General features: G+C 38.6%; 1 protein-coding gene across 2 annotated transcripts in view; it reads right to left on the bottom strand.

Moving 5' to 3' along the window:
* The window catches only part of LOC105248678 (beta-1-syntrophin), a 328,673-nt gene that overhangs the window by 144,571 nt on the left and 170,565 nt on the right, over positions 1-13,537 (bottom strand). For both annotated transcript variants that reach the window (XM_025412797.1, XM_025412798.1), the window contains one exon: positions 4,364-4,552. In XM_025412797.1, the coding sequence (XP_025268582.1) occupies positions 4,364-4,552 (189 nt within the window). The remainder of the gene's footprint in view (positions 1-4,363; positions 4,553-13,537) is intronic.

Here is a 13,537-nt window from a genome sequence, read left to right as displayed (position 1 = left end):
TGCTCGTGGCCGGGCATCGTGTAAACACGCGTATTCAACGCTGGAGACACAATCTTCCTCTATTTTTTTTTACGCCCGCCGTGCTTTTGTTCTCCTTTCGCCGCAGGCCGCGTGCCTGCGTAACATAAAGGCTCATTTTCATGTGGCGTTCTTCCGCAAACGTCATAATCAGCAACGTGAAGTACCTACCTGCATATGGGAGAAAAAGATGACAAAAATTTCCAAGTCAAAACCGACCTGTTTATTCAGGTATATGTATTTAAATAGAAAGAGCCTCAAGTATTTTAAATTAAATAATGGAAAAAAATTTTCCTGGATACAGGATTAAGAATAGGATTAAGAATATTATATAAGAACTTCTTCCTCTCTCTGTTGGAATTTTTAGTCCATCCCCGGCAATTTTCCTCCCTTGAACGCCAGTCGTCAGACCATCCAGATTTTATCCCTGTTTTAAACGCGAAAAAGACTACAGCGCTTTATGACGGCGGCGTATTTCCATTTATCGTTCTGTTATCATTCACGTCCATCTCGGACGAAGCAATATGATGCAATCATAGTCGCGCGGCAATGACGTAAAATTTACTGCGCCGGTTGTAAAATTTATCGTTGATGAGAGAGAGAATGTTCGCCGTCCGCGAGATCGTTACGGATGACCGATGCTCGAAAACCGACGCCAGATCTAATCTGAAAAGGATTCATCCCATCGGTCGGTCTAATTTGAAAATAGCAGACGCGAAAATAATACCCATACAGCACAGACCATTGTTGTTATATTGCTGCACAGCAACATTGCAGCAATATTGCAGTAATATTACAATATTGCTGAAATGTCGCAACAATATTACAATGTTGCTGCGATATTGCTGCAATGTTCTGTGCTGTATGAGTGGGTATTATTTTCGTATCTGCTATTTTCAAATTATTGCTGCAATGTTGCTGTGCTGTATGGGTATTATTTTGTACAACAATGGTCTGTGCTGTATGGGTATTATTTTCGCGTCTGCTATTTTCAAATTATTGCTGTAATGTTGCTGCAATGTTGCTGCATTCAAATTATTGCTGCAATATTATTGCAATATAACAACAATGGTCTGAGCTATATGGGTATTATTTTCACGTCTGCTATTTTCAAATTATTGCTGCACAGCAACATTGCAGCAATATTGCTGCAATATAACAACAATGATCTGTGCTATATGGGTATTATTTTCGCATTTGCTATTTTCGAATTATTGCTGCAATATTGTTGCAATGTTACTGCATTCAAATTATTGCTGCAATATTGCTGCAATGTAACAACAATGGTCTGTGCTGTATGGATATTATTTTCACGTCTGCTATTTTCAAATTATTGCTGCAATGTTGCTGCATTCAAATTATTGCTGCAATATTGCTGCAATGTAACAATGGTTCGTGCTACATGGATACTTTTCGTCTCGATTTTCGATCGAGACTGCTTCAACGGAGAATACAATTTCGCCGATAATTTAATGAACGAACAGGAAGCGAATTTATACAAGAAAGGAGTCCTCCAGAGCCCTTTTTATACCGCATTGCGGATGCAATTCACCGGCGGATTGGTTCAAGAAATATCAGCGCGCGAAAATATCAGTAAGCGTTACTCTATGACACGGCTCGGCGAGATGCCGGCGAGAGATACGGCACGTCTCTGATTGCGTTTCTTAGTTCGCAGCTACCTCTCCTTATTGTCCACCATCCCTTTCGACGCTAACCGCGCCTGTCTTTTCTCCCCCTCCCTCCCTCTCGGCGTTCTCTTCTTAACAGCGCAGCTATTTTCTCTCGCGGTTTTTCTTTTGTCGTCCAGGAAGAGTCCCAGGATCGGATTTAACCCCCTTTACCTTAAGAATTCCCTTAAAAGTTTTCCTTCGGTAACTTTGTTTCTTATACAACAACGTATGTTAAAGGAAGATATCATCTTGGGGGATTTATTAGCGATGGAATTGGGAAGCTTGACTAAATCTGTTTATTTAATTAAGCGATTATGCTGGGGAATGCTGGCTCTCGTAAGAAGCTCGGAAACCGGAAAAAATGGATGCACGCACACGCCATCCATTTTTCAGGATTTCTCTAAGCTCCTTAGAATTTTTTGCGTCGCCATAAATAAAACAACAAGCGAAAAAGTAACGGGGATTATAGCGAAGTAAGTGACAATACGACTGAGATAATGGAGGCACTTAACTAAAGCGCGCAAATATATAACGCAACCGCCGCGTGCCACATATGGGACGCCGCTAACAACCCCCGAGAGGGCGAAAATTCGCGCGGGCGGCCCTGAACCGAGCCGGCGCGCTCAGAGTAAACGGAGGGAGAGTGGAGAACGGGAGAAGCTTTACAGAATTAAGGAGCCATTCGCCTTTCATTAACTCACTGCGAGAGAGTCCGGGGAGAGAAGAGATACCCCCTCCATGCTAACTCATCCCCCGGTTAATCACCGCGCGGACGGAGGCGACTGTCTCCGATAAAAGGAACCGGACTTTTATCCTGACGGCGAGGCCATTTACCGCCGTCGCTTGGCAAATAGGTAAACGAGAGATCTCTCCCGATTCTCTACTGAACTCTCTTCGGCCGCGATCTAGATTGCGCTACTTCGTTAATCAAGAACGCACGGCTGCCTGCTTGCCATTTTCCATCCCCCGTGTTTGTTTCCTCTTCCCTCTCAGAAAAAAAAAACAGGAAGAAAGAAACGTCTTCCAGTTTCAGATTAAATTTGAAGTAATCGGAGACTCTCCCCTCTTAATCGTTTTAAAAAGTACCTCTTCAGGGAAGAGAAATGCAATAAAGTAATTATAGTTGCTTAATTAACATATTCAAACTACTTGCAAGGAAATATAACGTTACCATTATAACAGTAAAATTAAATTTAAAGATGTCATTCGTCATTAAATATATCCTGGATATGTCATTAAAATCCTTCCAACAATGGAAAATACTCTCAAAATTGAAATACTAAAACAAAAATATCGAGAATTTAACTTCTTATCATTTGAAACCTATATTTCGCATTGTGCTGTGCACGATAACGTATTTTATTTTTCTTTAAAACTACTGATTTTATGAAAAAAATAATAGAAATGAAAAAGTTTCTGAATAAATCAAACTTTTTAATGTATATTTTTAGATGATCATATTCGGCCCCATTAAAAAGTCCTAATTAAGAAGAAAAATGGTGTTTTTATTAAGAAATACCCAGAGTAATTTTTAAATAAAAAACAATTATACAGGATGTTTCTTAATAAATAAAAAAATTTAGGAGATGATTCTTTGTCGAAAATTAAAGAAGATTTTTCATGTACTCCTACATCCTTCTCTGTGGAGATACACTTCTTCAAAAATGAAGGTAAAAATTAAGGTAAAAATTAATTAATTAATTTTTTATTTTTTTTCAAATTCGGAACAAGTTAAAGAAATAAAATTAGGTGGATATTTTCTACTAGTAAAATGGTTATTTATTAATATTTTTTTTAGACTTCCGTATTGTTATAAGTATCCGTATTATTATAAGAGGACGAAACTAGCAACCCCCATTCAATCTTTTATTGGAACTTTTTAATGGGCTCGAATATGATCATCTAAAAATATGCATTAAAAAGTTTGATTTATTTAGAAACTTTTTTATTTCTTTTTTTTTCATAAAATCAGTAGTTTTCAAGAAAAAAAAATAAAATACGTTATCGTGCACCGCACAATGCTAAATAGCATAGGTTTCGAATTACAAGAAGTTAAATTTTAAAATAAAAATAAAATTGGAATAAATGTTGGGAAAATTGAAACAAAAGCAAAATTATAATAAAAACCTAATTTTTACCCCATTTTTGGAGGAGTATAATTTCACAGAGAAGAATCTAGGAGTATACGTTTGTATGAAAAACTCCCTTCATTTTCTACAAAGAATCATTTCTTAAAATTGTTCACGCTTGTTAAGAAATACCCTGTATTTAAAAAAATCCCGAATTATAAAGCTAATGTTAGGATAGCAAAATGTATACGATGGTAAAATCGCTTTTTCTCGACTGGATATTAAAATTATAGCATAAACGCGCAGACACAAACAAATGCGACGAAATTTTCATCAGGAGAATTCTTGTAACACGATTTATGGCACGACGAGTCTTAATACGCCTCTCTCAAGAATCATGAATTTCAGTCGCGACGAATCTCTCGACAATATACGAGAAACATGTTGGGATAATCCCCCTTCGCGTTGACATTATAACGGATCGGGGAATATACCCTGTAAGTAGTCTCACGACCGCACTACTCCGACGAGGGTTAATCTTTATTATCAAGGCGGGCGCTGAAACCGCGCCGCATCGACCTTTCGGGGTCTCCTGTTAAGACTCACCGGGATCGGAAGTGGGATGCGCCCTGGTGAGTCGGCAGAGTTGTAATGGCAGATAACGAGTGTCCGCCCGCGGTGGTGACTTTGGCGGTGGCGGTGTCGCGCTGAGGAAGCCGCGCTGAAGTTCCCAGCCCACTTCCTGGATGATCGAAGCCTTCCTGAAGTACGGCGTCACTTCCCGCAGGTATTTCACTGCAACAACAAAAGCGTCGTCAGCGTCTCCTCTGGCTAAAGAGCTCGTCAGGAAGCGTAAACGTTTACACTTCAACCCCTTCGAAACTCCCTCTCACTCTTTTTCTCCCTCCCACGAGATATCTATTTTATAATTACATTTTCTAAACTTTCTTCCTCTCTTTCCTCGCTTCAAAAAATTCAAAATGAATCTATAATCATTTTAAGCACGGAAAGATTGCGAGTGTAGCTTAAACGATCTGATGGCTGTGAGATCAACGATATTTATTTAATTGTTCTGTTAGTTTTAAATAAAAACAATATTTGTTCATCATTCAAAATTTCGACAAATACTACAAATTTGCTTCAATTGCTCCTACAAGAAATTATTTTCATTAGGAAAAGAAAACGATACTGGAATTTTGGAGCTTATTACCGAGGAGAAATATGTGAGTTGAAAGTGGAACATGGCCTGTTAAGCGCTATAAAACCAAAGAAAAGTTACTTTACATTACTCGTGCAGGTTCAAACATAGATTCGCGAGTGATCCGCTGGGAGACCGGCAAGAAAATCCAAAGTTTCTTCTCGCGAGGCTCTGAAACGAAAGTCGTGTCGCGGAAATCGAGTATCGACCCTTCGAATTGCGGGTAGCTCCTCCGCTTAGCCGACATCTTGTCGGCCCTATTACGCGAAATTTAATGGAGAACGTCGCCGTCACGTGGCGACAGCGGCGTGATGGGAATAGAATTCTGATGTATCGTATCCACGATGATCCAATATGTCTACCACGCAGCTTCGCGCGGATAGTGTATGCGCGCACCCTCGTAACCGGCTTGTATTTACTCCCTTTCGATCACGAACGACATTTCCGCAGATCGTGTCAATCCCCTTAATTGAATATATCAGCATTCATCAGCGTCGGCGCACAATGTCGGCGCCTTTGCCCTGACGTGGCCTTATAGTTGCTTCTACAGAATTGGACGTGGCAAGAAGTTTACATACATTCGCCTCATTTTTCTATTAATCCTCGCGGATTCTTGGTAAATTCCAAAACCTAGATTTTTCATGAAAAGAGAAAGCTTCGTAGGAGGAATTGCAAGCGCGAAAATAACACAGGCCTGCAAAAAAGGGAGTCAAAATTTCTTTTTAAGATGCAATAGTGATTTTTGACGTAATTTTGTGCGCTGAATCCGAATCTGGCCGCCGAATTTGCGTAGTACGTCAGGTTTTTGAGTTATTTGTAGTTGAATAGCCCAAAAATCGCTATTTTGGCCAATTTCATGAATTTATTGTGAGTAAACCAAATTTTTTGAAATATTTCTGTCAATGGCATCGTATAGTACTCACCTTCATCTTTCGAATCCACTTTCGATTACCGCCGCACGATTTTTTTTCGCTCAGATATACAAGTCATAAGACTGGTCATGCATGGGGATTTAATAAGCATTCTAAATCAACCGTGCCACCTCTCTATCTCACTACGAATCAAAATTAGGGTAAAAATATACATTACATTAATGTATTTCACTTTAAATCGCTACCGTCTAAAACATTAGTACAGTTTACCAACCATAGAACGTTACTAGACAGATGGAATTTCAATAAATTGTAAGTTGTTTTTTTATATCTTAATATTTTAACATTATTGTTTTTAAATTCAATTTTTTCATAAGTATTATAATTCTATTACCAATTATTACATTCAAATTTTAACCGTTAGAATGATATTGATTTTAGATGTAGAATTTTATGATATAATGACAATCATAATGGACATCATGGACCTTCTAACAATCAAATTAAATAGGACCAAGTGTCTTTGAGAGAGAAAATTTTCTTAGTCTACATCGCCATCTGCGTTCGGTTTGCGATACCATTATGATTTTTATATTATTAAATTTATAAGATTAGCTTATTTTATCCATGACTAATTAAAGGAATTTTGCGCTGAAGAAGGAATAATTGAGCCGAAACGTCCGCTTCCCCCCCCCCCCCCATTTGTTGTCGATATACTGTATTCATTTACATTCTGATTTATATTTGTTAATATGATGTAATTATTTATATATATTTTTTTGTATATTTTTTTTTGTATAATTAAATTTTATTTACAGAATAATGTTAAATTAATGAAATTGTCATTCTAAAGCTGTTTCTCTATATTTAAAAATATACATTTTTAAATACCTTCTGTCACCTTTTGAAATTAAAAATGGCGCATCCAATATGGCGAATAGCATCACAATAAAAAGGCATAAAATTTAGAAAAATTTATCAAAATGTGTAACAACTGTATTAGACATTTCTTTACAATACATATTTGTTTGGCCAACCGAACCTGACATATGTCAGTCTTTTCAAATTTCAAGATCATGGATCTACCATATTGATGTCTATATAAATTTTCTTTAACGTAAATTTTTTTACAACGTCATACTTATATATCTGAGCGAGAAAAAATCGTGCAGCGATAATCGAAAGTGGATTTGAAAGGCGAAAGTGAGTATTATACGATGCCATTGGCAGAAATATTTCAAAAAATTTGGTTTCCTCGCAATAAATTCATGAAATTGGCCAGAATAGCGATTTTTGAGCCATTCAATTACAAATTACTCAAAAACGTGATGTGCTACGCAAATTCGGCGGCCAGATTCGAATTCAGCTCAAAATTACGTCGGAAATTACTATTGCATCTTAAAAAAAAAACCTCGCAGGCCTGCGTAATCCGCGCATAATAGCAGCAAAGTCAACGGCATTTTAGGTCGGGGTTGGAGCTCGAGCGACATATTCCTCAGCCAATCTCCGGCGGGAGATCTGGCGGTGGAATTAATTAATTTCACGCTGAAAGGGCTTAACTCCCGGGGATAGAATTGTGTCCGCGCGACCGAAGATCAAGCTGCCGTCCAACTTTTCATGCGCGCACGTACCTACCTAACCCCCCTCTCGCGCCCTCCTCGTCGTTGCCGCGACGCGCGACGTGTTTCTATTGAATTTATTTCGGTGGAATCCACCCTGGACGCGGCGCGCACGTTGCTGATTGCAGCTACATCGAGCCGGCCAAGCCGGCCAGGCCATCGGGACGCGCCGGACCCGACGGCAGCGCTTGACGCTTCGCTTGCCAGTCACGTATGCCTGCATCATTTGCTATGGGTTTCATACCAGCCATAACTCTACGGATATATCCACTCCTCCTCCTCCCCCTCCTCCCCCTCCGTCTCCCGCCAGACTCACCTCCTCTTCGGCCTTCGACCCCCTCAAATCTCGCACTACAACCGCCAACCGTGGTTGGGCTTGCAGCTCTTAATCCGCCGCGCATTCATTCGAGCGAGGAAGTGGCGTCGGAATTAATCAAGTCTCGCCTGTCGTCATTAATTCGAGCAAAGGCCCGCTAATTTTCATTCGCCGGCGAGCTGTTAATTCGCGCCGCCGGCCTTTGACCAGGGAGAATTCGCTAGATTCTAGGATTGAATGGCATCGCGCCACTTGTTGTCGGCAAGTATAGCGCAGTAGAATGACGCTACGAGGAGATCGGCGAGCTTTGATTGAGCTTTCATGGATCTATTTAACGGCAACTGCAATAGCTAGACTCGTTCTGATTCCATCTGGATGCGGCGTAATAAATTTGATGTCGTGTCTAACGCCTTTTCGAGGCGTGAAAAGCTTGCGAAATGTAAATAGACATGGATTCTAAGAAAGCTTAAAAAAAATTAAAAAATTAAATCAGAACTTTCCAATCGTTGGACTTTGAGGATTACATTTTATTTATATACGGGATGTTTCTTAATGAGTGCGGAAAATTTTAGGAGATGATTTTTTTTGTCGAAAATTAAGGGAGGTTTTTTTATATACTCCTACATCCCTCTCTGTGAAGGAGTTATACTCCTCCAAAAATAGAAAAATTAGATTTTTATTTCTTTCTCAAATTTGGAACGAATTAAAGAAATGAAATTAGGTGGATATTTTCTACTGGTAAAAAGATTTCTATTTATTAATATTAAATTTATCTCTATAAATAAATATTAAATGTATCTCTATTTATTAATATTAAATTTATTTTTTTCAGCCTCCCGTATTGTTATAAGGAGATGAAACTAGCAACCCCCTTATTCAATTTTTTATTGGGACATTTTAATGTTTATATGAAAAACCTCCTCCCTTAATTTTTGACAAAGAATCATCTCCTAAAATTTTTCGCACTTATGAAGAAACCTCCTGTATATATTTGTATCAAGATAAACTGTCAATTTTAAACGTGATTTGTGATCTCCGATTTTTAAAGTTCCCGAAGTATTAATCTCGAATTTAGACTGGATAAGCTAAATAAGATCGCGTTACACATCAAGTATTTGCGCGTGCGATATCTAGGACATAATTTTTTTTACAATTTACACGTGCCGTGTATAAAACGAGGGGACGAGAAACCGTATTTTTATTTTCGCGTCAACTCTTTTGCGGGGAAATAAATTTTCGCTTCGCGAAACGTGAAAAGTAATTGGAAAAACACCGAGCCGTGAGTATTTAACTGCGACCGGTCGTGGAATACTCTGCATAACTTAATGTATATCGTAACGATACACGTTGCCGCAGCAAAGGGAGCAAACGGTATAAAATAAATATTTAAGAAATTCGGAGCTCGAACTTCGTGGGAGAGCTCGAGATTCCTCGCGTCCCTTTACAAGCAATTCTCGCGCTGCGAAAGATCGAAAATGGAGTAAAAAAAAAAAAAGAAAGAAAAAAAAATCATCGAGGGCGACTCCAGCCGTGCATTCCGCTTGCATTTCGCCGTCGAATCGGGCCGGGTGGCCGGCGCGGCGTTTCGAATCAATCGACCATAATCGCGCCCGTTGAATCGGGGGTTCTCCCGTTTCCTGCGTCTGGAAAAAGCGTTTCGATGGCGGCCGCGCGCACCGAATATCAATTGGCCATCGCGCGGCCCGAAAGCTGGCCCCTGCCATTCAGGAAGGATGCCCCCCCCTCCCCCCTCGATCCCTCTCGTCGCGTCGTCCTTGTTGCGGCCAGATAGGAAGCTAATAAACCGGAAGGCGGCTATCGCGTCCAGTTCGATAAATCGATCATGGCTCGATCCCAAGATCCGTAATTCGATCTTTATACGTCACGGCCTATTGAAGGACCTATATGATCGAAAGTTGCCCTGCGATGGGAACGTATTTTCGAGGGTTCGTATGTTACTCTAATCAAACTTTATTGTAATTCCGAATTCTCGAAGTTTCTTCTTTTTTTATCAGCAACCTCTAATATAATTTTCAATTCTTTTTTATTTTATTTAGAAAAAGGAAATATAGTATATAAACTGAGAAGAGAAGGAGAAATATGGGCGCAGATTCCAGAGTATTATTATATTATTGTTTTATGTTGGATAGTATAAAAAGTCCATCATTTATCATTAATTTAATATTCGTTTCATTGTATCTTTTTATTTTACTTTCGGCTCGTGCCTTGTCATTCGCGAAATGAGTTTCTTTAAAACGAGGGCGATTTAAATGGGAATAGTCACTAAAATGGATATCGCGAAAATATGATGTTATTATTTTGTTGCGTAATAAAAAAGTTGATTATTTATAATTAATTTTATCATTCACTTAATACATATTTATCTTATTATGGCTTTATTTTATTTTCGGATCGCGCCAATCGCGGAATATCTCTAAAACGAAGATAGGGATAACCGCTGATAGAAATGGAGGACGATATCGAGGAAGGTATCGCGTGTCTAGCTACTCGTCCTGGGACCGATATTCATTTCGAACTCTCCCGTTGCGATTGGCAACAGAATTCGAATCCCGTCTGCTCTTACGCGGCGAGAACCCATCTCTTTCTCCGCACCCACAGTAAAGCCTCCAGGAATTGCTCTCAAAGGATCCCCATAGAGCGAGGATGTGGAGCAGATTTCTCAACAGATTTCCGAGTCCCAGCAAATTCTGATGGGACTATCCGAGAAAAAAAGAAAAAAAAAACATTAGACCGAAGATCCTTGCGACTTGCTTTCCGCCTTTTCACGCCCCCCCATAAGCAAAGTTTGGGGAAAACGAGTCTTCTACTTCTCGGCGCAAAAATCTTAGCTCCTTCACATGTTAATTGTTCGAGACAAAATAGGAAAAATTTTCAGATGGGTTTCAAACTTTTGCCACCGACTATATCGCGTGACATAAATAAGTTAAAGTAAATTTATTTAAAGTGGAAAAGGAAGGTGCATGCTTTAAATAGAGATATATTTCGAAATAAATGAATTTTAAATAATCTAAAAATGTATATTCTCAATTTCGTCCATCAACAGCTTCGATTAATAATGATTCCGCGATATTGCTTTACTTTAAATTCAACACCGTCACTTTTCCGTAAATCGCGTATCTTGGGATATCCTGTCGGTAACGAGGAGGAAATGCGCTCGACGTGAGGAAAAAAATGTCGCGCGAGTTATCAGCTGTATGATTGATAGAGCGGCATATATTTCGCTTAAAGCCAAAATTATACGGTGGTACGCTTTCGATGAATCATGCGGGACTTATGGAGAAAATTAGTTCTTACGAACTAAATTACATCCGGCGCATCCCGAACGTAATTTCATGAGCATTCATGAATTTTTAATCCTTTAACGTTTAAATTATATCGTGATAATTTTTATTTAAATCTCTTCAATCATTTCGAGCGAACATAAATATACGGGATTCATCAACTTTGATATTTCATGACGTTTCTCGACTTAACATTTCTCTTATCCGACGAGCCTCGATAAAATCCTTTCTTTCAACATTCCGCATATTGACATGCGTGCAATGCATGAAAAATGCGAATCGACAGCGAGGAGGATAATTGTATATGTATAATTGTCGTATGTATAAAAAAAATGTATCAATTATTAATTAAAATTAAACTGTGACGTACTTGAATATCGAGGGAGAAAGGGTTAAGCGACTCGTTGAAAATTACTATCATGAGCGAGCGATGTAAATTTGCTTTAACCTAACACACACATTCGTGTGTGTTGATATTGCCGCACAAATATCGGCAATTTGTCACATTCCCTCCCCTCCTCCTCCTCCCCCCTCCCCCTTCGCACTCTTTCCCTCCCCGCTTCCTCTCGCGCGCAGCATGTTACATAACCTCCTCTTCATCCCCCCCCCCACCCCACACACACATTCGCCCGTGCGTTACATACGCTCTACAACCTACTGATGTATCCAATATATCACATGTGGCACGCGCATATGTATTCGCAGTCGACGAAGCGTGCAATTTTTGCGCTTTTTATAGTCGCAACCGCTTTCATAGACTTCAACTTGACTGCGCTTCTTTTTAACTCCATGCATGCATGTGGAGGTTGGAAAGAGGGGAGGGAGGAGCCCGCTGGTAGGTATTTTATTTGCGAGCACTCTCAAAAAGAAACTCGCGCGCGCTTCTCTCTCTCTCTCTCTCCTCTCTCTCTCTCTCTCTCTTTCTGTCTTGCATAAGTGTAAATCTTGAATCCTCATGATTTATTCGCGATAGCGAAGCTAGCTGGCTCTCATGTTAGTAGAATAATCGCATTCCGGGAGCTATAAGAATATTTTCGGATAAGTAAGAGCCGAGAGATAACGGCTTAAATAAACCGTAATAAAACAGCGCATACTACAAACTATCCTCCTCGAAAAGGGAGGAAGAAATTGCTATCAAACTTAATTCACGTTAGTGAGGGGACTCCTGGAGCTTAGTCAGTCGAGTTGATATTACATTTACATTCAAATCGCATTAGATTTGCTACTCGTTGCAGTTTGGGGTAATGAAATGAACCGATAAAACGAAATCGATAAGTGCGATTCCTAGATAAGTTAATAATCAATCCGAGGAGAGAAATTTTCTCTTTCGGGGAGGAAAAGGGATGTTAAAAGATCGGTCTCGTACAGGATGACCACTGGGTTTGTTTCGAAATAAACGCACTGAGAAAAAAATCTGGTTGCATTAATTAGAATTCTGGTAGATTCAATCAGTATATCTGTTGGAAAATGGACGAACCAGAATTCATGTACACTGTAAAAAAAGTATGTAAAATTACACATATAATCAATTATGCTATTTGTAATGGAAATATATAAATTCGTGTACTTTTACAAAAATTAGTTTTTTTACTCTTTATTGTGTAAATATTCGTTTATATTTGATGAGAAATTACAAGGTTGAAAGTGTAATTTTTGGATTTTATGTAAATGTACAATTTTTTGTAACATTTACATAAAATTTCTGTATAAGCTAAAAAAAGTTCTGTATAAGCCTCGATAGATTCTCACATTTAAACACTCTTGCCTTCCTTTACGAGAGTCATACGATTACCTCGGCGCAAACAGCAGAAAGAGCAGATTCCTTGGATGGCTTTTCAAATGTATCCGTTCGTCCAAAAGCAAAAATCTGATGGGATCAGCCGTTCTCCTCCGTGAACGCGCGTTGCCGAGAGAACATTTAATCTGCGAATATCCGACGAATAATTCACCCAACGGACGATACAAAAAAAAAACAGAGAAAGAATCCAGAAATAAAACCGCAGACGAAAACCGAAATGCTGCAAAAGCTTTTAACAAAAGCCCACATTAACAGCGCAACATATTTAATTTCGTTGACACATATTCATCATAAATAGATCAGGGGACATCTAAAAAGTGATATTTTATTTCAAGTTAAATGCAAAGAAATTTAAATAAGAAAATGTCAGAGAATCAGTAACATATTTGAAAAGACTTTAAATTTAAATGTTATTCTGTTCATGAGAAGTTTAATTTGTACTTCAAACTAGACTATTTTTTTTTTCTTATCACGAAAGCAATACTTTTTTTAACTTTTCTAAGTTATAAAATTACCTCTAAAAGACACTTGAAAGATTAAAAATGTTTTGTATCTATTTTCAAAATATTGAGAATTTATTGAAAATTGTACAGAATGTCCTTACATATGTTTAGAATCTTCAGTACAATTTTTAAATCGATTCACTAAAGCGTTCACAAGTTATAAGGATTTTAA

The sequence above is a fragment of the Camponotus floridanus genome, unplaced genomic scaffold (genome assembly GCF_003227725.1).
Source record: "Camponotus floridanus strain SB8 unplaced genomic scaffold, Cflo_v7.5 scaffold57, whole genome shotgun sequence".
Classification (NCBI taxonomy): Eukaryota; Metazoa; Arthropoda; class Insecta; order Hymenoptera; family Formicidae; genus Camponotus; species Camponotus floridanus.
Note: the sequence above shows the minus strand (reverse complement) of the source record. Positions and strands in the feature narration are given on the sequence as shown.